Here is a 26,382-nt window from a genome sequence, read left to right as displayed (position 1 = left end):
TTGTATTTCTCACATGAGAAAATTAGAGAAACTCTTATACCACACGGATATAATCCAACCCGTACATCTCTCACATCAGTTCCTAGCAATATTATTTAAAATATCAAGGGAGTTTTTACTGTTCTAGCTTTCTCCCTCTGAAAATGTCTATCAGATCTTTCCAGCAGGCTACCTAATCACAGCACACTAAAGCACAGAGTCTACTGCTAAGAGCAGACCACCACTTGTAATCCCATCTTACTACTCTTTGTAGGATACAGTTAAACCTCAAAATGTCTTTTAAAATAAAAAGGAAGGAGGGAATGGTGTTAGAGGAAAACAAGGATAAGTAGAGATATTTTCCTACTCTTGTTGCTCCTTTCCAGAAGGGGATAAAACACTCAGGAGCTCCATCTTTGAAAATGTCCAAGTGAATGAAACCAGCAAAACCAACAGATAGCAGCCTTCATACACAAACATTACCACCTCACCTCCCTTCACAGCTCATTTCATGTTCTCCAGCAAGCAAAGCCCAACACAGAGCTCAGTATAAGACTTGCAAACATATGTTGTCACATATGTTGATCTGAGATTCAGGAGTCTTGGGGAATCCTGATGTCCCAAGGAGTAACCTTCTCAGTCCCATTCTCATCCCACTTTTTAGTTTTCTAATGGCCCTTGGGGAAGGAGAGTTGTCAGAAAATGCAAGCATATCTAGTCCAATACTGATAAAAAAAAAAAACACAAACTTTCTAGAACCATATTCTAAGCAATTTATCAAAAAAGAAAAAGTTTAAGGAAAGACATTAAAAACAAGCATAAAATAGATTTAATTATAAATTTAAACTTTCATAAATTTAAACTTATTCATGGTCACCTTTAAAATAAAACTTAAAACTGTAACTGCAGAAGTTCATTCTATAACAAGCAAATTTCTTTTTTTTTTTTTTTTTTTGGTTCTTTTTTTTCGGAGCTGGGGACCAAACCCAGGGCCTTGCGCTTCCTAGGTAAGCGCTCTACCACTGAGCTAAGTCCCCAGCCCCAACAAGCAAATTTCTAATGTCAGCTATGAATAAGTTAATCTCATCAGGTCAAATGCTCCATTAGAATAAGTAAGAATATTTCTTACTAAACAAACATAATTTTCAATTAGCAGTTAATTTTTAAACACCAGTTAAGTGATCAGCAATGAGGACTATAGAGTCACACAGATACTATGTCAAGTTGTTTGCAGCCTCATAGGAAGGATAAATATGTGATCCAACCCAGAAAATATACATTATAATAGGAAGTAAAACAGAATAAAAACCATATAAATTAAAATCTACTTCTACTTGATGAGGGATGTGATTTGTCCCATACATAAGAGAACATTTCAAAATTACATAATAGGCAGACCTTGGATAGAAGGAAAATTATAAACAAAAAGGAGGTGAGTAAGCAAAGGGAAAGGCACAATGAGTAAGCAAAACAGCTCACTTTGGAAGAAGGATTAGATAAACAAACAGCAGTAGAAAAATAAGACTACAGAGGTAGCTTATGGCTAAACTGGAGGATATTGAAATGCTAACCTATGCTGAACCTTGCTAACTTTTTGCCAAAATAATTATATGCATAAAAGAAAACAAATAACATACTGATAATGCATTAAGTGTGCTTGTTTAATAAAGGAAAATATATTTCTATTCTGAAAACACACACAAGGATACAACTATGAAAATATTTAAAGAACACCATTTAGGTAAAAATATGTAGATATGATTCCCTTTCCAATATACTGGCTTCTCTCTTCGTTACAAATAATGTTAGTGGATTCAGAACAATATATAATAACCTGAAAAAAAAAGAGGACTTAGTAATATCTCTGAGCTTTGTAAAAGAAAAACAAGTCCAGATAAAATATGCTGTAAGAACAGCAGCCTTCCTTTCAATCTCTAACACCAACTAGTCAACATAAGCTGTGTGTAAGATATCACCTTTTACAACACCTACCTATTCTCTAGTGACTCCAGAGCAATTTTAAGATAATTAAGGAAATTTGGATATGATAGACATTTTATAATTTAAGTTTTAATAATTTTCTTATATTTCAAAAGATATGTATAAGAGTATTTAGTAGTAAAAAGTTATAACACATCCAACTTAATCCAAATGCATTAACTGTTGGTAAATAAATATTCAAGACAAGTTTACCTGAGAAAGTACATGAATAGTAGTTACACTTTTATAAGCTTTTCTGTGTATCTGAATTTTTCCAAATGAGGAAGATATTTAAGAAAAATGACAACAAAGAGGTTAGGAAAAATAATTATGCCAGGCATTGTGAAACCACAACTTAGAAAAACTATGGAAAGGAGTGCTTATTCTTAAGCTGAGCTTTTCTTTGTAGCAGCTTTTGTTGACTGCTTTTCAAGAAATACTCTCTGAACTTATGTGTATTAGCATTCTCCTCTACAATGCTAAAGATCAAAAACAGAAATCCTCACAAATGGACCCAACATTTCTAGTCTTATACCTCCAGAAAGAACCAGGGTGGCTGAAGTGAGAAATAGCACTAATTCAACGGATGCTACAATTTCTTAGAATGTTTGACCTCTCAGAGAGATGCATGAAACAAGTTTCTCTCCAGAAAAATGCACATCCAAGCCAAAATTTCTAGTTTCAGTAGTTACCTCTACAGCTCCTTCGAAAGCCTGTATATAAATAAGTTCAGTGTTAGGAACCTTCCCCTAGAGTATGTATTTTAAAAATCCCAACAACTTACGCAGATTGTTTTGCTTCCTTACTATTTATATCACTATAGCAACATTTAGGACATTAGCTTGCTTTTCAGTGCGGTGCCAATCAAAGACAAAGAACAAAACCCCAACCCTCTGGTCTTTTGGGGAATGGGGAGTGTGTATATATCACTTAATTTTCAATTTTTGAGAAATTAAAATATACAATATATTATAATCTTTTTTTAATAAATTATAATCTTAAGAGTACAAAGAACACAAAGGAAGACTAAGAAAACATGTTTCCCAATAGTCACCAGTGATTCTACAGATTTTCCCACTAGTGTTTTTACCTAAAATTTAAGATGTCCTGCCATAGTTCTGCAAGATTCGAACTGCCTGATAGGGAGGCAATGAAAAAACTTAAAAGTTAAGAAGGAAATCCAGGAAAAACAATACATTTGAAACTAAATATAAAAATCCTCCTCAACCATCCAGTTAAGTGTTCAGTAAAGAATATGCATTATTCTCAAAGTTTTTCATTAAACAAAACAGCACCTATTCATCTGAGAAAAGGATTCTATATACAACATTGTAAAAACCATTGGTGAAGTATATGTAATGGAAGAACGGACCTTCTCTTCTCTGAGCCACAGAGATTGAGAACTGTTCTTGGAAGTTTAAGTATGTGGTAGGTTTCAAAAGTGGGGGAAATGGCCCAGGCGCCTATTTAACATCAAAATAGACACTGACTTCATGCATCTTTCAGTCCTTACCTGTTTCAGGACTCTCCTGCTGGCATACCCCAGCCCCTACTCCAAACTCTTTCAGCTCAAGGGCTGTACTGCCCTTCTACCAGTGGCCCTTCCTTATATAATCTAACCAAATCCCCTTTGAACCTCTTGCTGTTGCACCTGGTTCCCCTCTCTTATCTTCTCTTTCCCTCTCTCTTCTCAGATGGTCTTGTCCACTGTGGACTCTTCCAGAGGTCTCTAACTGTATAAAAACCTCTCTCTTTCGCCATACCTAGGCCCAGACATACCCCCACCCCCACCCCGCCAATCCTGTAAGCAACTTCCATTAGAATCCAGTTGATTTTTCACAGACATAAAACTGTTGCAAAATTTCTGCTTCTATTTGAAAGGCAAAGGACAAAGTATTTGGTCATACAGATACTTCCGGGATCTGCTACTCTGGCTGCTGTTACATGTGGGCAGCTGGCCAATTTTCAAAACACAACAAAATACCTACGTGCTAACTGTGGTAACCATACCCGTGCCCTTTAAGACAGGCGTCCTGCCTTTTCTCCTCTTCCTAGTCTCACTAGGAAAAAAGGTGGGAGGGGTGCTGCTCCAACACGAGCGCCATAAATTTCTAAAGAATTGTGGGTAATGTAGTCCCCTGCCTCCCATTCCCTACTCCCACCCCTCCCGCACCGTAGAAGATCTGAAAACCCAGGGTGCTTTGCGCAGCACATCAGGCGTGGCCAGTGCACCTGGCACTGCCCTAGCAGCCGGTTACTCCCCTCCGCAGCAGTCTCGTTCTGAAGTCCGGGTGCCGGTCCAGCAAGATGTGGGTGTTTGGTTATGGGTCCCTCATTTGGAAGGTGGACTTCCCCTACCAGGACAAGCTGGTTGGTTACATCACAAACTACAGCCGGCGCTTCTGGCAAGGCAGCACCGACCACCGCGGGGTCCCCGGCAAGGTAAGGAGCCAGCACTGCATGCCCACCTACCCAGCAGAGAACTGGAAGAGGATAAAGCTCTCCTCAACTTCACTGGCCACTGGCCATTACCTCTCTCCAGAACTGGGGATCTTTAGGCCGCTTCAGAAGCCAGTAATTAGTTTCTAAAGCAGAAAGCACAGACACACGAGCTCGACCAAGACTGAAGTGGCCAGGATGGCACCCTTGTTTTAGCAACCTTTGCCGCCCCAGAAAATTAGTAAAGTTGAGTTTTCATGTCACCACATGGTCAGTGTGTAAATTCGTTGATATGTCTACATTTACCAGGTTTTTACTGGTCTGAATTTACCTGTGCATGTAAATTTCCAATTTATGTTTCCAATGTTTTAGTTTTAAAATGCCTAAGATCACAAAAGAACTAGTTCCTAAAGTCATTTCCAATTTTTATGCCAGTGGTGACTATTTTGATTGGGAGGTATAAGCAAAGTTATGTGAGGTTTGCAGTTCATTTTGAGTAATACAGTGAAAATCTCCATTACTTTAGTGGTTCCTTCTCCATAGTTCTCTTGAATTATTAATGTAAATACAAATCATTTGATCTGTTTTTCGGTCAGTCATATAAGGCATTCAGCTCACTAGGGGTTCAGAGTGTTAGAAGCAGCTCGCTATTTATCAAACCAGTTTTGCCTTGGCTGCAAAACAACTAATCTGAAATAAATAAATAAAACAAGTATCAAGTAACTAGTAACTTGTTTGGTTAACATCTAACCTTTGGAGTACTACATTTTGAATGCTTATGTGTTCTCTAAAATACTCTTAAAATTAGCCTAGTCTGCTGATACAACTTTGTAATTCAAAAGAATAACGCAAGTTCAATACCTGCTTGGACATCAAACTTAGAAATTAAAAAGGAGCTGGGGCTATAGCTTAGTAGTTCTTGCCTACCACATGTAAGACTCTGAGTTCAATTCCCAGCACCATTTTAAAAAATACTCTAATGCATAATATTCTGAAATGCTGAAAGCCAGATATCAGAAAAGATTTTAGAAGGGAAAGATCATAGTTCTGAAGTAGTTTATACTTGCTCAAAAGACACAAGCTTTAAATCAGGAAAAAGCATCTGAGTTAGAACCATTCTAACTACAGTTTGTCAATTAAGCATTAAGGTATTGGAACCCAGACGGAGGGCAAATGTTATTTACACCAACAGAAACATCATAACCAAAGAATTACCAAGACTATTATAAAACAATATTTAAGACATTAAAGAATTAAAGCAAATAAAATGCCTTGTAGGTATCGGTTTCAAGATATATCTGAGTTTTCATTTTAATGACCAAACATTAAGCGGGCAGTTATGTAGTTATGACTGCATATTTTGCTACCTAGGCTCAATCAAAGGGTATGTTTCTTACATAGCACATTAAGATATGTGTACTGTCAAGCAGACTGCTGGGAAGAAATTGTCTAATCAATTCAATATTTCAAAAGTCCACAGTTTGTTTTCAGGTTTTGTTGTTGTCACTGGTGGTGGTGGTGGTGATAGTGCTGTTTATGTGTGTATCACTTTTAAAAAATAGGGCCAGAGACCCCAGCATAATGAATGGTACATGCCTTTAATGCCAGCAGAGATCTATAACATATAAAAGCCAATGTTTCTTTGTGCTTCAACTTACTAAGACTTAAGAAAGGGAGTTGTATTGGCTAATAGTTTTACATCTTTCATTTCAAAACAACAACAGAATCCATCCTAGAAAATTAAAGGAACTATTTAGCACTAAATATATTCCAAATATAGTATTCTATTAAAGAACTAGAAAAAAACATCCTAACTTGACTTCACATTTTGATATTCATTTGTCTAAATGTTAACTATCTGGACAAAAATACAGAAGACTATTCCAGAACTATTCAGCCACTTAGAATGACTCAGTTCTTAGGATATAAACTGTATTTTTACAAAAGTATGCACCCAATAAGTTAGTTGTAAGAAAATCAGCTATACAGATGGAAGGCTTGTTTCATATACTATAGTAGAGAAAATAGTTTGTTTTAATTTCTTCATTAGATTTTAACTTCTTCCTAGGTTTCTTTTTATTTCTTTTTAGAGACAGAGTCTCACTATGTATTCCTGGCTGGCATGGAAGTCATTGTGTAGACCAAGCTGACCTCAAACTCAGAGATCCAACTTTCTCTGCCTCCCAAAATGCAGGGTTTAAAGGCCTGTGCCACCATACCTAGCTTCTAAATTTATTTAAGTATATATCTGTATAACAAAAATGATTGTTTCTCAACAAAACAAAGATTTGACTTAAGGGAATTTTTCTCCAAAATTATAACAAAAAAAAAAAAAAAGAAAGAAAAGAAAAAGAAAAAAGGAAGCTTGTTTTATTTTGTTTTCTTTGCTATAGAATCTTGTATAGCCCAAGCTGGTTTGAAACTTGCTGTATTGCAAACATGACCATGAATTCCTGATTCTCCTCTCTCCACCTCCCAAGTACTCTAGAGTACAAATGTATATCATCACACCTAGCAAAAAAATCATTTTAATTTGAAAAAAATCAGGAATACTTGCTAAATCCTTAACTTTTCTAGATTAAAAGCATTTCTCATTGTCCAATAAAAACACCAATCATGACTTACTAATAAAAAAACTTCTAATCCTACTCAGTTTGAAAGACCTCTTCTTAGCCACAGATGCACACTTGCAATCACTGAATTCAGGAGGCTGAGGCAAGAGGGATTGCCACTTTGTGGCCAGCCTTGGCTATACTGCAAGACACTGTCTTATCTCAAAAATGAAGATGGGAAAGAAAGGGACAACTTGTAGCTCAGTTAATGTTAACCCTACTACCACATGAACTGGGGTGTGAGGAAACCTCACTCCTACATTCAAGAGATAGAGGTGGTATATCAGAAGTTAGTTCTAGATTATTCTCAGCTACACTGTGAATAGCTGGCAAGCCTGGGCTACACATGACCCTATCTTAAAAAATAAAATAAAATAAAATAAGAAAAGAACCTTTTCTTCAGTTTCATTGTTTCCTTATTTAAAAAAAAAGAAACATATACTGTTTCTAAATATATGTTTTGAACATATAAATGTTCAAAGATGTGGCAGTAAGAGTTATATAAATAAGACTTTTAAGTAAGTCAATATACCTTAATGAGAAAAGTGGGAAGGAATGTTTCCTAGTTTAGCAAAGCACCTTTAGTTTTATTCTATAAACAACCCTGAAAGATTTAAAGCCTGAAAGCTATTCTTGACTAGGAGGAATTAAAATCAGAAGCAGAGAAATCTCTAAGGAGATAACCAAATAATAGAAAAGAACCAAATTGGGGTAAAGTGATGGCTTTGGGTCTCATACTGTTCTTGCACAGCACCCAAGTTCAGTTCTCAGCGTCTAACAATGGACAGCAAGAACACAATCTAACTCCAGCTCCCAGGGGGATCTGCTGCCCTCTTCTGGCCTCACATGCACATGCCCCCACACAGACACAGTTTTTCAAATATTTACTTATCTATGGGGGGAGGGGTATACATACATATAATTTTAAAAGACAAAACTATCAAGAACTGGATCAGCTGGGCAGAAGGGGAAATGAACTGAAATACAAAATGTGTCACTCTCACTGAAGGTATTTCTTCCTCCTTCTATTGTAATCACTCTGCATTTTACCAATCTGATATTCCCAAAATACTTCTATCAATCACCTGCTACCCAAGTGCTACAGGTTTTAATTTCTAATTTTTCTCACATTTTAGTGGTTTCTTGTTTCCATTGTTTCACTAACTTCAAGTCTGCCTTTGTTTGTTTTTCAAGTCCAAGGTCCAAGATAGGCAAGTTATTTACTTCTACTACTAACTGTACCTCCATTTCCTCAACTCTGCCCTCTCACTTTACAAATCTGACTCTATGCAATCTCCAGTCATCTTTTTGAATTGTCTCTCTTACATAGGGGAACCCTCTGCTACAAACACCAGTCCCAGGAACCTGAGACAGAAAGCTCACCAGAAATTCAAGGCAAGCCTGTGTTTCATAGTGAGTTCTAGGCCAGCCCAGGCTACACACTGAAGACTATCTGAAAGAACAAGGATTAATCAATAAAAATGTAATTAATTAAAATGCACTTGTCCTGCCACGTAGTCTGTCTTGTATAAGAACAGTGAACAGTTTAAGAAGCAAAAAAAAACAAAAAAACAAAACAAAAAAACAAAAAAAAAAACAACAAAAAAAAAAAACAGAAAAACAAAATGTTTTTTTCTAAGCTAGGCTTGGTGTGCATGCCTATAATGCACTTCAGAGGGAAAAACAGGACAGATACAATGATCAATCTAGTGTTAGCCTCTAAATAAGTCAATGTAACATTTATTTATGAGGGTTTAAAAACAGCCACCTTGAAGCACCCTGTGGCATAAATACAAAAATAAAGGTACCTCATAACTACAGGTAAAAATCATTCATCCATTCACACCTAAGACCTAAGTATAGCCTAGTAGAGGTTCTGAAAACACGAACCCAAGAGTTTGACTAAGCCAGCTGGCATGCTATTGTAAATAACTATTATCAGGGTCAAACCTACAGAATCAGATCTGTTAGAGGTGTGGCTTAGCAATGCTTTAACCCACTCCCTAAGTAAAATGCTTCTTAGATGTAGTAGGGTTTTACTGTATGACAAGTTGCTAATGTTTAGTGATTTAATGAACTTTAATTCAGAAAAAAATACTTTTTTCTACCCTTTTCAAAACAGCCTGGAAGAGTTGTGACCCTTGTTGAAGATCCTGGGGTATGATATTTTTTTTTTACATAGTTCTAATTAAATAAAATGTTAGCTCTGTGTTTTAATAATCAGTGAAATTTTATTAGTCATCACAGAAAATTTGAATTAAACTAAGTCGAGAACTCTTTTCTGTATTGGTTTTTGAGGTTTGTTTGTTTACTTAATTATTTATTTTATGTATATAATATCTAAATCAGTTTCCCCTCCCTCATATTTCCTCCCATATCCTCTTTCCTCCAATCTATCTCTCCTCCATTACCCTTCAGAAAAGGACAGGCATCCCAAGGATCTCAACCAAACAGGGCATATCAGGTTGCAGTAAGACTTACAGGGCAATCCAGTAGGAGAAAAAGGGTCCCAAAGGCAGGCAAAAGAGTCAGATACAGCCCTGCTGGCACTGTTAAGAGTAGTACAAGAAGATCAAGCTACTCTATAACAGATAAAACATGAGTTTGACCTAGGTTTTGGGGTTTGTGTAGTTGTTCGGGTTCGGTGGTTTGGGGGTGGACAGGGGTTCTTTGTGTAGTCCTGACTGTCTTAGATTAAAGGCATGCACCATCACCACCCACTGCCCAGCTTCTTTTCTGTACCAATGGGAAAGTTACACTCAGAACTCAAAAAGCAACCAAGTACAACTAAATTATATGTAATCTCCTTTTTACGATGGAGAATTTTATGATCCTCTTTAATTGTAATGGGAACAGGCACCATACAGCCAGATTATGACTAAGAATCAAATAGAATCCTTCAAGCACTCTTGAAACTTGCCCGGAATCAGGTATTTTTCAGTTAAAAAAAAAATTCTAACTGATTTTATAAACAGCACTTGTGATTTTGAAATGAGTTTGAAGCACTCAAAACTTCATGGACAGTAGTACCCAGTTTCTTTGAAGTTGGGGGAAAAACTATACAAAACAAAAATCAAGCAGCACCAATACTACCACCTGCCTATAATCAGCAAGCAGGCAGAAGAATGAAAGGCTAAAGGCCAGCCTTATTCAAAATGCTAGAAGTTATCTAAAAATTTAAAAAAAAAAAAAAAGAATCAGGCAACCATTGGTACCATTAATTATACAGTCTTGGTTACAAAATGATTCTAAGAGTTTATAGTGGGAAAGCCATCTAAAAGTACTTTATTCTCAAACCAATGACTGTAACTCCTAGTGAGCAAATGGCTTCCACAGAGTTTAATGATCAATGAACATTTGATAATAATTTAGAAATAAGATCTACTATAAACTTTTGATGGAAGGGACTTGCTGTGCTTGCTTCAATTATTTATTAAAAATGAAGCATTTTATTTACTTACTAAAACCAGCATGTTAAATGCTGTTTTTCTTAATTGTTTACAATCTACCCCTTTGAGACATGTGGAAACAAAACTTCATTGACTTCTAAGATTACAAGATATCTTGGGTCACAAAATTATCTTCACATATTATGATAGCCTTACAAATACAAAACAGTATATTCTTTTCATTTTTCAACAGGGCAGTGTATGGGGTGTTGCTTACAAACTACCAGTCGGGAAAGAAGAGGAAGTAAAAACATACCTTGACTTCAGAGAGAAAGGAGGCTACAGAACTACAACAGTCATTTTTTATCCAAAAGATTCCACAACAAAACCATTCAGTGTTTTGCTCTACATTGGAACATGTGACAATCCTAACTATCTTGGACCGGCACCTCTGGAAGACATTGCTGAACAAATTTTTAATGCAGCTGGTCCAAGTGGAAGAAATACAGAATATCTTTTTGAACTTGCAGATTCTATTAGGAAACTTGTGCCAGAAGATGCAGACGAGCATCTCTTCTCTTTGGAAAAATTAGTAAAGGAACGCTTAGAAGGAAAATAGAACCTGATTTGCACACACAGTCACCAACTCCCCCAAAGAGGCAAGAGTTCTAGTCTTCAGAGAATAACATCAGTACAGAACAGCAGTATGTTTTAGACATTCTTACTTGAAGATATTACTATTTAATATTGTAACTGAACTATCACCTAAATTTACAATTTATTTGCAAGTGTCCTAAAACATATTTAAAAGATTTTTATAAAGGAAAAAAAAAGTATTCATGTTGTACAAGTGATTTCCTAATTATATGACATTTCAACATTTGTTCATTACAAATACAGGTCTTAACTTCCTGTTTCTATTAGAAACATGGTTACCATGGTTTGTTGTATATAAGTTTAAAATAATGTTATTAGAAATATATAGTAAGAAGTAAGGTTCCAGCACTGATTGTTAATTTCCTCGTTACTTGGAGTTAAATGAAGATCAGATTTAGACCAAAAGAAATTGGATTTTTTTTTAATATAAATTGTTCCTTTGGAATTATAATGTGCTTTCTTCTCCTTTGGGGTAAAAAGGTATTTTATTACAAAGAAAAACTCTACATAGCTATACATATATCAATCCACTAATGATAATGATATTTACTTTGTATTTATCTCATAATGAAACTTTAAAATAAAAGATAGGTTTTCTGGTGGAAACATAATAAAAACAGATTTTATAATTATAATTTCTCTAAGTAGTATCATTTCCTGATTATATCCTATATTTTTTTCTTATTAATATCTTGTCACATAAATAGGAGCATCAACTATGTGGCTACATAATCGGGAAGCTAATTCTTAAATTATTAATTTCATAAAGTTAGTCATGATTTTTTTCTTTTTTTTAAAATTGGTTATTTACTTTACATCCCCATATAAAAGGGAAGTTGCAGCTTCCCTTCTCTCTCCTCCCAGTCCTTCCCTCTCACCTCACTTCCCCCTACTCAGAAAAAGGAAGGGCCTCCCATGGATATCACCTGGCCTTGGCATATCAAGTGTAGTAAGACGAGGCATATCTTCTTTTGTGGATAGACCAGGCAGCCTAATTAGGGGAGGGGGATTCAAAGCCATGCAGTGTAGTCAAAGAGCCCCTGCTCCCACTTTTGGAGTCCCATATGAAGAACCAGTTGCACAACTATTACCTATGTGCAGAGGGCCTAGTCCCCCACATGTTCTCTGGTTGGGCCCCTATTGTGCCCAGGTTGTCCTGTGGTGTCTGTGACACTTCTTGCTCCTCCAATCCTTCCTCTCCTTCTCCCACAGGATTCCCCAAGCTCCACTTAATGTTTGGCTGTGACTCTCTGCATCAATTTCAACCAGTTGCTGGGTAAAACCTTTCTGATGACATTTCATTTATGCTAGGCTCGGGTCAGGAGTGGGTTCTCTCATGACATGGGTCTCAAGCTGACAGACATTAGTTGGCCATTCCCTCAAATTCTGCTCCATATTTTACCCCTGGATATCTTGTTGGCAGGAAAAATTGAGGGTCTGAGGTTTTGTGGCTGGGTTGGTGTTCTAGTCTTTCCATTAGAGCCTTGCCTGGTTACAAGAGATGGCCAGTTCAAGACTCATATCCCCCATTGCTAAGAGTCACCCTCATAGATTCCTGAGAGTTTCCATTGTCCTATCTCATAAGAGATGCCTCCTTCCCAATCCATTCTCTCTCCCAGGACTTTCTCCCTCTGAGCTCTCTCAAACTTGTCCCTCCTATTCCCATTCCCCATCTCCTTTCCCACCTAGTCCCATATTTCCTCTTCTCAGTGAGATTCAAGCATACCCCCTTAGCCCCTCCTTGTTACTTAGCTTCTTTGGGTCTGTGGTTTGTAGCATAGCTATCCTATTATCTACTTGTGAGTACATACCATGTTTGTCTTTCTGGGTCTGGGTTATCTCACTCAGGATGATATTTTCTAGATTGATCCATTTGCCTGCAAATTTTATGATGTCATTGTTTTTAATGGTTGAGTCATACTCCATTGTGTAAATGTGCCACGTTTTCATCCATTCTTAGTTGAAGGACATCTAGGTTTGTTTCCAGTTTCTGGCTAATATGAATAAAGCTGTTTTGAATATAGTTAAGCAAGTGTCTTTGTAGGATGGTGGGACTTCTTTTAGGTATATGTCCAGAAATGGTATATGAAGTGGAAACTTAAGGGTTCTTTGGAAAGTTGGTTGGGTGGTGTTTTGCCGGGGCAAACACATGAAGAAACATTACATTTACGTGGACAAAGGTGTGAAAGGCTAAAGCAAATTGTGAAGGAACGTTGCACTGAAGCAGACACAGTAGAGAGATGTTCTGCTAAAGCAAGCACGTGAAAAGAAAACGTGATGAAGGATTGTTTACTAACAACATGCATGTACTGGTTCACCTTACATTGCATAGTTGGAACTCCATAGAGAGAAACGTACCGTACCGCCCCCCGCCCTCCCAAAATTCTGGTGGTATACTACAGTTTCTTGCAGTTTCCACAGACTCAGGCTGATTGAATGCACATGCTGAGACAAGACCCATGCTGAGGCAAGGTACGTGGAGGACATGTGATGTTTGGAGGGTATAAATAGGACTTCATGGAGTAACAGAGACAGAGCTTGGCCTTGCTGGTACAGTTAGCTATGCAATGCTTGTGGGTCCTGCATCTTTGCCGATCTTTGTTTCCCTGAAAGAGGCTCAGCCTTGGTGTCAACTCCTGGCCCCTCCTGCTGTCTTGGCTAAGTTGTGCCATCACTGGCTGCTGATTCCTGTTTGCTCTCCCGACTCTGCAAACACAGGACTGCTAATATTTCTGTGAAGTGTTTGTGAGTGGATTGAGCCTGCTGCTGACTGCTAACCTGTGAACTGAACTGCTGATTTCCAGGCAACACATATGGGAGCTGCTCCAAATAACTAAGCAAGTCCACTTCCCTATATTCCTTCTTTTCCACTTCCTTTGGTGGGTGGTGGGCTACAAGGGAGATTAAAGCATTAAGAACCATCATTAAAAATAAGGTTTGAAACATTAAAGTGACAGGTATAGCTGAGTCTTGAGGTAATTCCATTCTCAGTTTTCTGAGAAACCACCAAATTGATTTCCAAAGTTGTACAAGTTTGCACTCCCACCAGCACTGGAGAAGTGTTCCCCATGCTCCACATCCTCACAAGCAGGTGTTGAGTTTTTGAGGCTTGAATTTTTGATCTTAGACATTCTGATGGTTGTAAGATAGAATCTTAGAGTCACTTTGATTTCCATTTCCCTGATGGCTAAGGATGTTATACATTTAAATTGTCCTCAGCCATTAGAGATTCCTCTGTTGAAAATTTTGTTAAGATCTGTACCCTGTTTTTAATTGGGTTATTCGGTTTCTTGATGTCTAGTTTCCTTGAGTTCTTTATATATTTTTGGAAGTCAGATCTGTCAGGTATGGAGTTAGTGAAAATAATCTCCCATTTGTAGGCTGCTATATTGTCCTTTTGACAGTGTCCTTTGACATACAGAAGCTTTTCAGTTCCATGAGGCCTCATTTATTAATTGTTACTCTAAGAGCCTGAGATGTTGGTGTTCTGTTCAGAAAGTTGTCTCCTGTGCCAATGAATTCAAAGCTATCCCCTACTTTCTGTTCTTGCAGATTTAGTGTATATGGTTTTATGTTGAGGTCTTTGATCCATTTGAATTTGAGTTTTGTTCAAGGTAGTAGATATGGATCTATTTACCTTCTTCCACATGTAGACATCCAGTTGGACCAGCACCATTTGTTAAATATGCTTTCTTTTTTTCCATGGTAGAGTTTTGGCTTCTTTGCCAAAAATCAAGTGTCCATTAAGTGTGTGGATTTCCTTCTGGTTCTTCCATTCAATTCCTCTGATAAAACCTGTCTATTTTTATTCTAATACCATGGGGTTCTTATTTCTATTGCTCCTTAGTACGGTTTGAAATCAGGAATGGTGATACCTCTAGAAGTTCTTTTATTGTACAGGATTGTTTTAGTTATCCTGGGTTTAGTCTCCTATTGTTCATGTGTGACTTAATCTTAGTAATGTTTCTTTTACAAATGTGGATACCCTTTCATTTAGGGTACAGATATTCTGAATTTGAGTCATCAGTATTGGTGGATTTTTCCTTTGATTAGTATGAAGTGTATCCTTCTCCATCTCTTTTAATTAATTTTGGTTGAACATATATTTTATTAGATTTTAGAGTGGCTACTCCAGCTTGCTCCTTGGGACCTTTTTCTTGAAAAACCTTTCTCCTGCCCTCTGCTCTGAGGTAATGTTTATGTTGGATGTTGAGTTATGTTTCTTGTATGCACCAGTATGGTGGATCCTGTTTTCTCATCCATTTTGATAGTCTGTGTCTCTTTATTGGGGAATTGAGTCCATTGATGTTGAGCAATATTAAAGACCTGATTGTTAATTACTGTTATTTTGAGGTAGGTGGTGATAGTGTGAGATGGGGGGAGGTACATGCAGGTATGTGCACACTTCCCTTCTTTTGGTTTTGTTAGTGTGAAATTATTTATGTCCGGTAAGGATTTTTGGGAGGTTGTAATTAACCTCCTCGGGTTAGAGTTTCCTTCCAGTATCTTCTGTAGGGCTGGATTTATAGATAGATATTGTTTAAATTTGGTTTTGTCATGGTATAACTTGTTTTCTCTATCTACAGTGACTGAAAGTATATACCTAGGTATAGTAGTATGGGCTGACATCTATGGTCTCTTAGAGACCATAAAATATCTAGATGTCCAGGCCCTTTGAACTTTCAACTCTGTTGAAAAGTTGAGTATAATTCTAATAGATGTGCTATTATACGTTACTTGGCCTGTTTCCCTTGCAGCTTTTAATATCCTTTCTTTGTTCTGTGCATTTAGTATTTTGATTACTATATGACAGGAGGATTTCCCTTTTTGGTCCAATCTATTTGGTGTTCTGTAAACTTCTTGTACATTTATGGCCATCTCTTTAGGTTAGGGAAGTTTTCTTCCAAAAAGCTTCTATCTACCCTTTTATTGCTAAATGAATTAAGCCCAAGTTAGGTAAGAAAAAGCTTTCTCCTCTTTAATAAGACTAAGCCTGCCTTGCTGTTAAAAAAAAAAAAAAAAAAGACCTGTTCTGTCCCATGGCTGGGAGAAGCCTGCCTGCTCTTTCTTCCTGCTCTCTGCAGCTTCTTCTTTGTCCCTCTTTCTCTCTGTATTTCTGTTGTATTGCTCTTAACGACTAAGTTCCCTTTTAATTTTTTAAGTTAGTCTACTCTGTTGTCCTTCCTCCTAATCTTGCTCTCTACTCTGGCTCTGATGTAACAATAATGTCATGCAATGTAATCATCCTTTGTTTTTCTACCTTTCTTGGGGGAGTAGATCACATGTTTTTTTCAAGTATCCTTTTTTTTTTTTTTTACAAAAGTTCACTAAAAGTTCAAACATAAATTCAAATCATAAATTGAATAAGAGGTTTACAACAGAGATGTTTACACGTGTTTTCAATTAAGAGTAATTAATTATCTGGCTAAACATTAATTTTCTGTCACTAGCTCTACATAAGTTTTGTGACTAAGTTATCGAAGTTTTGTACAGATAAGTCCAGTCAATATTTTATCTTCTATCCTTGCATCTATAGTAAACCATTAGTCCCCGTTTATGACCTTTGGTTAATCGTTTTATTACCTCTTGAGATATGTTCTAAATTCTATCTCAGAAGCAATTAACTCATGACAGTTGAAGACTAGCAGAGTTCATTGCAGAATTCCTATCAGAGAAGGCTTTTATAATAGTCCTATGATAAAGGACTTAATAATTATTAGTATGATCTGATAAATTCTTATAGGATCATCATTAAGAATTAAGAAATTATCTATATGTCTATACAGCATCACTACAAGACAGTACATCTTCGCTGATCTGCAGAAATCTGTTCAACAGTGTGGGCTAATACCTAGTGATTGTAACATAATATTTAACAATAACAGGAAAGGCATATTAGCTGCAAGCAGCAAACCTAGAATGAAGTCTCTATGGTTCCTTGCATCATAGAGCTTATTCATCGTAAGCCATGCAAAAGCCACCTCCAGGAAGGCCACCTGCCAGCCTTAGCCTCACGTAGATGGCTTCTGACAGTGGTTCATTTACACAATGGAATACTATACAGCTATTAAAAACAAGGACATCATGAATTTTGCAGGCAAAAAAATTGGGCTAGAAAAGATCGTTTTGAATGACTTAATCCAGACTCAAAAGGACATGCATGTATGTACTCATTTGTAAGTGGATATTAACCATAAAGAACAGAATACCCATGATACACCCCACAGACCCAAAGAAATTAAACAAGGAAGGCCCAAGAAAGGATGCTTGAATAACACTTAAGAAGGAGATAGGAGGCAGAAGGAGGAAGGGAATTTGGGGAGTGGGGAGGGAGAAGAGGGAGTGGGGAATAGAGAGGCAAAAATCAGGTGTGGAGAGAAACAGGAGATAGTCCTAGTGGACAAAAAGAATGAATGGAAATCTGCAGCTGCCTGGGGTGGTGGGGAGGGGAAAATTATTAGGAAGTCTCAGAGATATGGGATAGGGGAAGCTCCCAGGACTCAGTGCTGAAGATTTAGCCAAGATGTCTAGTAGCAGGGACACAAAACCTGAAGAGGCCACCTCCTGTAGCCAGGCAGGACTCCCAGTGGAAGGATAAGGATGCAAACCCACCCACAAAACTTTCGACCCAAAATTTATCCTGCCTGAAAGAAATGCAGGAATGGAGCAGAGACCAAACGAAAGGCCGACCAATAACATGCCCAACTTGAAACCAATCTCTGACATTATTAATGATTTTTTTAAAGATTTATTTATTTTATGTATATGAGTAGAGTACACTGTAAATTCAGACATACCAGAAGAGGGCATCAGATCCCATTACAGATGGTTGTGAGCCACCATGTGGCTGCTGGGGATTGAACTCAGGACCTATGGAGAGCAGTCAGTGCTCTTAACCACTGAGCCATCTCTCCAGCCCCTATATTAATGATTTTCTTATTATGCTGGCAGACTGCCTAGCATAACTGTCTTCTGCCTCAACACAGCAGTGAACTGAAACAGAAGCAGATACCCACAACCAAACATTAGACGGAGGTCTGGAGCATGTATGGAAGAGTTGGGGGTGTGGGGGGGGGAGGATTGAAGGCCTAGAAGTAGATAGAACCCACAGGAAGACCAACAGAGCCAACAAGCCTGGACCCCGGGGAGCCCTCAGAATCTGAACCACTGACCAAAAACATACACTGGCTGGAATAAGAACTCTCTGGCACATATGTAGCAGACAAGAAGCTCAGTCTTCATGGCTGCTCTGTCTGGCCTCAGTGGGAGAGGGTGCACTTAATTTGACAAAGACTTGATGTACCAGGGTGGGGGGATTATCCAAGAGGGGATAATTAATTTTTCAAAAGTAAACAGTTTCTCAACTAATACAGAAATATTTCACATGAAAGAATACAGTTGAAAGTTGTCCTTTCCTGTTTTTCTGTTTAGTAATTAGCTACTTAGCACTTTATTCAGATATATAACTATATTGAGTATTTTCCAACATTTTCAATATTTACTATTCCAGCCAGTATTCCATGTGTCTGGTACTACAGAAGACTGCTACCATTAATTAATACCTAATAACATGATAAGTGCTTTACATAGGGAAACATAGTCCCAGTTTTTAAGAATCCCTCTAAAACCTGTTTCTATAATCATTTGCAATCAGTTACAGACCTAACAAATATAGAAATCTATGTCTCCCCAAAACACAAAATCCTACAGTATATTTAAAAATCCACCAGAACCTAGCCTTTTTACTACCCAGAATTTTTTACTAAGGAGATTAACATATTTATACAAAGATGTTCAAGTAAATTTTGACAGCTCTATATCTGTTCCCACCAATAAAATGACAAGACTGACAAGCTTCAAAATCACAGGTCAATTGGAAGGTACAGCTAACCATTTTACAAATCAATCAATCAATCAATCATAATCCCAAGGAGTCTGAGATTCCCCAGGGATGTTAAGCTACTATTTAATAAATTTAAGCAAGTTATAAAATATCAAGAGGAATTAACTCTGGAATTTCTATTTGTGCCTTTCAAGACTTTCAGTTAAGCTAGAGTTGACACTGAAGAAATTAAGTAGCACTAAAAGCAAAAGACGGGATTTAGAGTCTCCAACCTAATAAGAATCATCACTGTGGTATAATGTCTTAAGAAGAACAAGTTTCTCTTTACAGCCCTCCAATTGCAATTTCAAAATGTTCTGATTCTTTTTGACCTAATTACATAAGCTGACTCAGGCTCTCATTCCTCAAGGTAGAAATAATAACTAGGCATTAACAAAAGTATGAGCAATAACATTGCATTTATAATAGAAACTATTATATTAGGCTTGGTTTTATTTGGTTTCGCTTTTGAGGCATGGTCTTGCTGTTCAGTTGAGCTGGCCTGAAACTCAAGGATAAAAGATATATGCCGCAGACCCCGTGAGAGAGAGACCCAACCGCCTGGTCAGGTGGGCACTCCTGAGGCTGCAGAGCGGAAGAGACCACCAACACTGCTCACCCCTGCCCACATCCCTGGCCCAAGAGGAAACTGTATAAGGCCTCTGGGCTCCCGTGGGGGAGGGCCCAGGAGCGGCAGGACCCCTGCCTGAGACACCGCCGGAACCTGAAGGAAACAGACTGGATAAACAGTTCTCTGCACCCAAATCCCGTGGGAGGGAGAGCTAAACCTTCAGAGAGGCAGACAAGCCTGGGAAACCAGAAGAGACTGCTCTCTGCACACACATCTCGGACGCCAGAGGAAAAAGCCAAAGACCATCTGGAACCCTGGTGCACTGAAGCTCCCGGAAGGGGCGGCACAGGTCTTCCTGGTTGCTGCCGCTGCAGAGAGCCCGTGGGCAGCACCCCACGAGCGAACTTGAGCCTCGGGACCACAGGTAAGACCAAATTTTCTGCTGCAAGAAAGCTGCCTGGTGAACTCAAGACACAGGCCCACAGGAACAGCTGAAGACCTGTAGAGAGGAAAAACTACACGCCCGAAAGCAGAACACTCTGTCCCCATAACTGACTGAAAGAGAGGAAAACAGGTCTACAGCACTCCTGACACACAGGCTTATAGGACAGTCTAGCCACGGTCAGAAATAGCAGAACAAAGTAACACTAGAGATAATCTGATGGCGAGAGGCAAGCGCAGGAACCCAAGCAACAGAAACCAAGACTACATGGCACCATCGGAGCCCAATTCTCCCATCAAAACAAACATGGAATATCCAAACACACCAGAAAAGCAAGATCTAGTTTCAAAATCATTTTTGATCATGATGCTGGAGGACTTCAAGAAAGACGTGAAGAACTCCCTTAGAGAACAAGTAGAAGCCTACAGAGAGGAATCGCAAAAATGCCTGAAAGAATTCCAGGAAAACATAAATAAGCAAGTAGAAGCCCAGAGAGAGGAGACACAAAAATCCCTGAAAGAATTCCAGGAAAACACAATCAAACAGTTGAAGGAATTAAAAATGGAAATAGAAGCAATCAAGAAAGAACACATGGAAACAACCCTGGATATAGAAAACCAAAAGAAGAGACAAGAAGCTGTAGATACAAGCTTCACCAACAGAATACAAGAGATGGAAGAGAGAATCTCAGGAGCAGAAGATTCCATAGAAATCATTGACTCAACTGTCAAAGATAATGTAAAGCAGAAAAAGCTACTGGTCCAAAACATACAGGAAATCCAGGACTCAATGAGAAGATCAAACCTAAGGATAATAGGTATAGAAGAGAGTGAAGACTCCCAGCTCAAAGGACCAGTAAATATCTTCAACAAAATCATAGAAGAAAACTTCCCTAACCTAAAAAAAGAGATACCCATAGACATACAAGAAGCCTACAGAACTCCAAATAGATTGGACCAGAAAAGAAACACCTCCCGTCACATAATTGTCAAAACACCAAACGCACAAAATAAAGAAAGAATATTAAAAGCAGTAAGGGAAAAAGGTCAAGTAACATATAAAGGGAGACTTATCAGAATCACACCAGACTTCTCGCCAGAAACTATGAAGGCCAGAAGATCCTGGACTGATGTTATACAGACCCTAAGAGAACACAAATGCCAGCCCAGGTTACTGTATCCAGCAAAACTCTCAATTAACATTGATGGAGAAACCAAGATATTCCATGACAAAACCAAATTTACACAATATCTTTCTACAAATCCAGCACTACAAAGGATAATAAATGGTAAAGCCCAACATAAGGAGGCAAGCTATACCCTAGAAGAAGCAAGAAACTAATCGTCTTGGCAACAAAACAAAGACAATGAAAGCACACAAACATAACCTCACATCCAAATATGAATATAACGGGAAGCAATAATCACTATTCCTTAATATCTCTCAATATCAATGGCCTCAACTCCCCAATAAAAAGACACAGATTAACAAACTGGATATGCAACGAGGACCCTGCATTCTGCTGCCTACAGGAAACACACCTCAGAGACAAAGACAGACACTACCTCAGAGTGAAAGGCTGGAAAACAACTTTCCAAGCAAATGGTCAGAAGAAGCAAGCTGGAGTAGCCATTCTAATATCAAATAAAATAAATTTCCAACTAAAAGTCATCAAAAAAGATAAGGAAGGACACTTCATATTCATCAAAGGAAAAATCCACCAAGATGAACTCTCAATCCTAAATATCTATGCCCCAAATACAAGGGCACCTACATACGTAAAAGAAACCTTACTAAAGCTCAAAACACACATTGCACCTCACACAATAATAGTGGGAGATTTCAACACCCCACTCTCATCAATGGACAGATCATGGAAACAGAAATTAAACAGTGATGTCGACAGACTAAGAGAAGTCATGAGCCAAATGGACTTAACGGATATTTATAGAACATTCTATCCTAAAGCAAAAGGATATACCTTCTTCTCAGCTCCTCATGGTACTTTCTCCAAAATTGACCATATAATTGGTCAAAAAACGGGCCTCAACAGGTACAGAAAGATAGAAATAATCCCATGCGTGCTATCGGACCACCACGGCCTAAAACTGGTCTTCAATAACAATAAGGGAAGAATGCCCACATATACGTGGAAATTGAACAATGCTCTACTCAATGATAACCTGGTCAAGGAAGAAATAAAGAAAGAAATTAAAAACTTTTTAGAATTTAATGAAAATGAAGGTACAACATACCCAAACTTATGGGACACAATGAAAGCTGTGCTAAGAGGAAAACTCATAGCGCTGAGTGCCTGCAGAAAGAAACAGGAAAGAGCATATGTCAGCAGCTTGACAGCACACCTAAAAGCTCTAGAACAAAAAGAAGCAAATACACCCAGGAGGAGTAGAAGGCAGGAAATAATCAAACTCAGAGCTGAAATCAACCAAGTAGAAACAAAAAGGACCATAGAAAGAATCAACAGAACCAAAAGTTGGTTCTTTGAGAAAATCAACAAGATAGATAAACCCTTAGCCAGACTAACGAGAGGACACAGAGAGTGCGTCCAAATTAACAAAATCAGAAATGAAAAGGGAGACATAACTACAGATTCAGAGGAAATTCAAAAAATCATCAGATCTTACTATAAAAACCTATATTCAACAAAACTTGAAAATCTTCAGGAAATGGACAATTTCCTAGACAGATACCCGGTATCGAGGTTAAATCAGGAACAGATAAACCAGTTAAACAACCCCATAACTCCTAAGGAATTAGAAGCAGTCATTAAAGGTCTCCCAACCAAAAAGAGCCCAGGTCCAGACGGGTTTAGTGCAGAATTCTATCAAACCTTCATAGAAGACCTTATACCAATATTATCCAAACTATTCCACAAAATTGAAACAGATGGAGCCCTACCGAATTCCTTCTACGAAGCCACAATTACTCTTATACCTAAACCACACAAAGACACAACAAAGAAAGAGAACTTCAGACCAATTTCCCTTATGAATATCGACGCAAAAATACTCAATAAAATTCTGGCAAACCGAATTCAAGAGCACATCAAAACAATCATCCACCATGATGAAGGAGGCTTCATCCCAGGCATGCAGGGATGGTTTAATATACGGAAAACCATCAACGTGATCCATTATATAAACAAACTGAAAGAACAGAACCACATGATCATTTCATTAGATGCTGAGAAAGCATTAGACAAAATTCAACACCCCTTCATGATAAAAGTCCTGGAAAGAATAGGAATTCAAGGCCCATACCTAAACATAGTAAAAGCCATATACAGCAAACCAGTTGCTAACATTAAACTAAATGGAGAGAAACTTGAAGCAATCCCACTAAAATCAGGGACTAGACAAGGCTGCCCACTCTCTCCCTACTTATTCAATATAGTTCTTGAAGTTCTAGCCAGAGCAATCAGACAACAAAAGGAGATCAAGGGGATACAGATCGGAAAAGAAGAAGTCAAAATATCACTATTTGCAGATGACATGATAGTATATTTAAGTGATCCCAAAAGTTCCACCAGAGAACTACTAAAGCTGATAGACAACTTCAGCAAAGTGGCTGGGTATAAAATTAACTCAAATAAATCAGTTGCCTTCCTCTACACAAAAGAGAAACAAGCCGAGAAAGAAATTAGAGAAACGACACCCTTCATAATAGACCCAAATAATATAAAGTACCTCGGTGTGACTTTAACCAAGCAAGTAAAAGATCTGTACAATAAGAACTTCAAGACACTGAGGAAAGAAATTGAAGAAGACCTCAGAAGATGGAAAGATCTCCCATGCTCATGGATTGACAGGATTAATATAGTAAAAATGGCCATTTTACCAAAAGCAACCTACAGATTCAATGCAATCCCCATCAAAATACCAATCCAATTCTTCAAAGAGTTAGACAGAACAATTTGCAAATTCATCTGGAATAACAAAAAACCCAGGATAGCTAAGGCTATCCTCAACAATAAAAGGACTTCAGGGGGAATCACTATCCCTGAAATCAAGCAGTATTACAGAGCAATAGTGATAAAAACTGCATGGTATTGGTACAGAGACAGACAGATAGACCAATGGAATAGAATTGAAGACCCAGAAATGAACCCACACACCTATGGTCACTTGATTTTTGACAAAGGAGCCAAAACCATCCAATGGAAAAAAGATAGCATTTTCAGCAAATGGTGCTGGTTCAACTGGAGGGCAACATGTAGAAGAATGCAGATCGATCCATGCTTATCACCCTGTACAAAGCTTAAGTCCAAGTGGATCAAGGACCTCCACATCAAACCAGACACACTCAAACTAATAGAAGAAAAACTAGGGAAGCATCTGGAACACATGGGCACTGGAAAAAATTTCCTGAACAAAACACCAATGGCTTATGCTCTAAGATCAAGAATCGACAAATGGGATCTCATAAAACTGCAAAGCTTCTGTAAGGCAAAGGACACTGTGGTTAGGACAAAACGGCAACCAACAGATTGGGAAAAGATCTTTACCAATCCTACAACAGATAGAGGCCTTATATCCAAAATATACAAAGAACTCAAGAAGTTAGACCGCAGGGAAACAAATAACCCTATTAAAAAATGGGGTTCAGAGCTAAACAAAGAATTCACAGCTGAGGAATGCCGAATGGCTGAGAAACACCTAAAGAAATGTTCAACATCTTTAGTCATAAGGGAAATGCAAACCAAAACAACCCTGAGATTTCACCTCACACCAGTGAGAATGGCTAAGATCAAAAACTCAGGTGACAGCAGATGCTGGCGAGGATGTGGAGAAAGAGGAACACTCCTCCATTGTTGGTGGGATTGCAGACTGGTAAAACCATTCTGGAAATCAGTCTGGAGGTTCCTCAGAAAATTGGACATTGAACTGCCTGAGGATCCAGCTATACCTCTCTTGGGCATATACCCAAAAGATTCCTCAACATACAAAAGAGACACGTGCTCCACTATGTTCATCGCAGCCTTATTTATAATAGCCAGAAACTGGAAAGAACCCAGATGCCCTTCAACAGAGGAATGGATACAGAAAATGTGGTACATCTACACAATGGAATATTACTCAGCTATCAAAAACAACGAGTTTATGAAATTCGTAGGCAAATGGTTGGAACTGGAAAATATCATCCTGAGTGAGCTAACCCAATCACAGAAAGACATACATGGTATGCACTCATTGATAAGTGGCTATTAGCCCAAATGCTTGAATTACCCTAGATCCCTAGAACAAACGAAACTCAAGACGGATGATCAAAATGTGAATGCTTCACTCCTTCTTTAAATGAGGAAAAAGAATACCCTTGGCAGGGAAGGGAGAGGCAAAGATTAAAACAGAGACTGAAGGAACACCCATTCAGAGCCTGCCCCACATGTGGCCCATACATATACAGCCACCCAATTAGACAAGATGGATGAAGCAAAGAAGTGCAGACCGACAGGAGCCGGATGTAGATCGCTCCTGAGAGACACAGCCAGAATACAGCAAATATAGAGGCGAATGCCAGCAGCAAACCACTGAACTGAGAATAGGTCCCCCGTTGAAGGAATCAGAGAAAGAACTGGAAGAGCTTGAAGGGGCTCGAGACCCCAAAAGTACAACAATGTCAAGCAACCAGAGCTTCCAGGGACTAAGCCACTACCTAAAGACTATACATGGACTGACCCTGGACTCTGACCTCATAGGTAGCAATGAATATCCTAGTACGAGCACCAGTGGAAGGGGAAGCCCTGGGTCCTGCTAAGACTGAACCCCTAGTGAACTAGACTATGGGGGGAGGGTGGCAATGGGGGGAGGGTTGGGAGGGGAACACCCATAAGGAAGGGGAGGGGGGAGGGGGATGTTTGCCCGGAAACCGGGAAAGGGAATAACACTTGAAATGTATATAAGAAATACTCAAGTTAATAAAAAAAAAAAAAAAGATATATGCCACAATGTCTGGCCTAAAGAGGCCTTTTTAATTGTGTGTGTGTGTGTGTGTGTGTGTGTGTGTGTGTGTGTGTGTGTGTGTGTGTGTGTGTGTGTAAGCAAGAAGACTGAGAAATGAATGTAGGGACAATATGCTTGTCATAGCATTCACTGTCCAGTGGACAACTCTATTAAGTTATTTCTCTTCTTTTACACTTCTATGGGTTCTGGAGGTGAAACTCATGCTATCAGGTTTTCATAGTGGGCACTCTGGGCATTTTTTTTATCATTGAGCCACCTAGATGACCCTTGAGTAATTTTTAAAATTTGACTTTCTACTCTTTCAGTTTAGGTTGTTTTATTTGTTTGGTTTGGTTGGGTTCTTTTGTTTGTTTGTTTTATTTTTTATTTTGTTTGGGTTTTTGAGGCGGGGTCTAATTATGTAGTTCTGGCTATCCTGGAACTCACTATATATGTATGTAAACTCATTAT

The 26,382-nt window shown here is 38.3% G+C and overlaps 2 protein-coding genes across 14 annotated transcripts in view; one reads left to right on the top strand and one right to left on the bottom strand.

The window, feature by feature from the left end:
- The window catches only part of Asb3 (ankyrin repeat and SOCS box-containing 3), a 101,678-nt gene that overhangs the window by 62,785 nt on the left and 12,511 nt on the right, over positions 1–26,382 (bottom strand). For 5 of the 12 annotated variants that reach the window (XM_087583986.1, XM_087583987.1, XM_087583995.1 and 2 more), the window contains exon 1: positions 3,948–4,021. In XM_087583986.1, coding sequence (XP_087440112.1) covers positions 3,948–3,967 — 20 coding nt within the window. In that variant the 5' untranslated portion in view covers positions 3,968–4,021. 12 annotated transcript variants of the gene reach the window in all.
- Chac2 (ChaC glutathione specific gamma-glutamylcyclotransferase 2) lies at positions 4,185–11,691 on the top strand. Of its 2 annotated transcripts, NM_001025016.1 has the most exons (3): positions 4,263–4,401; positions 9,133–9,168; positions 10,653–11,691. In NM_001025016.1, exons 1-3 carry the CDS (start codon positions 4,267–4,269, stop codon positions 11,016–11,018), a joined length of 537 nt encoding a protein of 178 aa, NP_001020187.1. In that variant the 5' UTR covers positions 4,263–4,266; the 3' UTR covers positions 11,019–11,691. The 2 variants fall into 2 exon arrangements, with proteins under 2 accessions (XP_087440038.1, NP_001020187.1); XM_087583912.1 differs by lacking the exon at positions 9,133–9,168 and having other exon boundaries at positions 4,185–4,401.

Source organism: Rattus norvegicus, chromosome 14, assembly GCF_021556685.1.
Source record: "Rattus norvegicus strain SHRSP/BbbUtx chromosome 14, alternate assembly SHRSP_T2T, whole genome shotgun sequence".
NCBI classification, from domain to species: Eukaryota; Metazoa; Chordata; class Mammalia; order Rodentia; family Muridae; genus Rattus; species Rattus norvegicus.
The sequence above is the reverse complement of the archived record's forward strand: the minus strand, read 5'-3'. Positions and strand labels throughout refer to the sequence as shown.

Excerpts from the sequence above, each read along its gene's own strand:
- Chac2 (NM_001025016.1), top strand. The coding sequence starts at position 4,267 with ATGTGGGTGTTTGGTTATGGGTCCCTCATTTGGAAGGTGGACTTCCCC. Across the intron at positions 4,402-9,132 it reads ACCGCGGGGTCCCCGGCAAG|CCTGGAAGAGTTGTGACCCT; the intron begins GTAAGGAGCCAG and ends TTTTCAAAACAG. Across the intron at positions 9,169-10,652 it reads CCCTTGTTGAAGATCCTGGG|GGCAGTGTATGGGGTGTTGC; the intron begins GTATGATATTTT and ends ATTTTTCAACAG.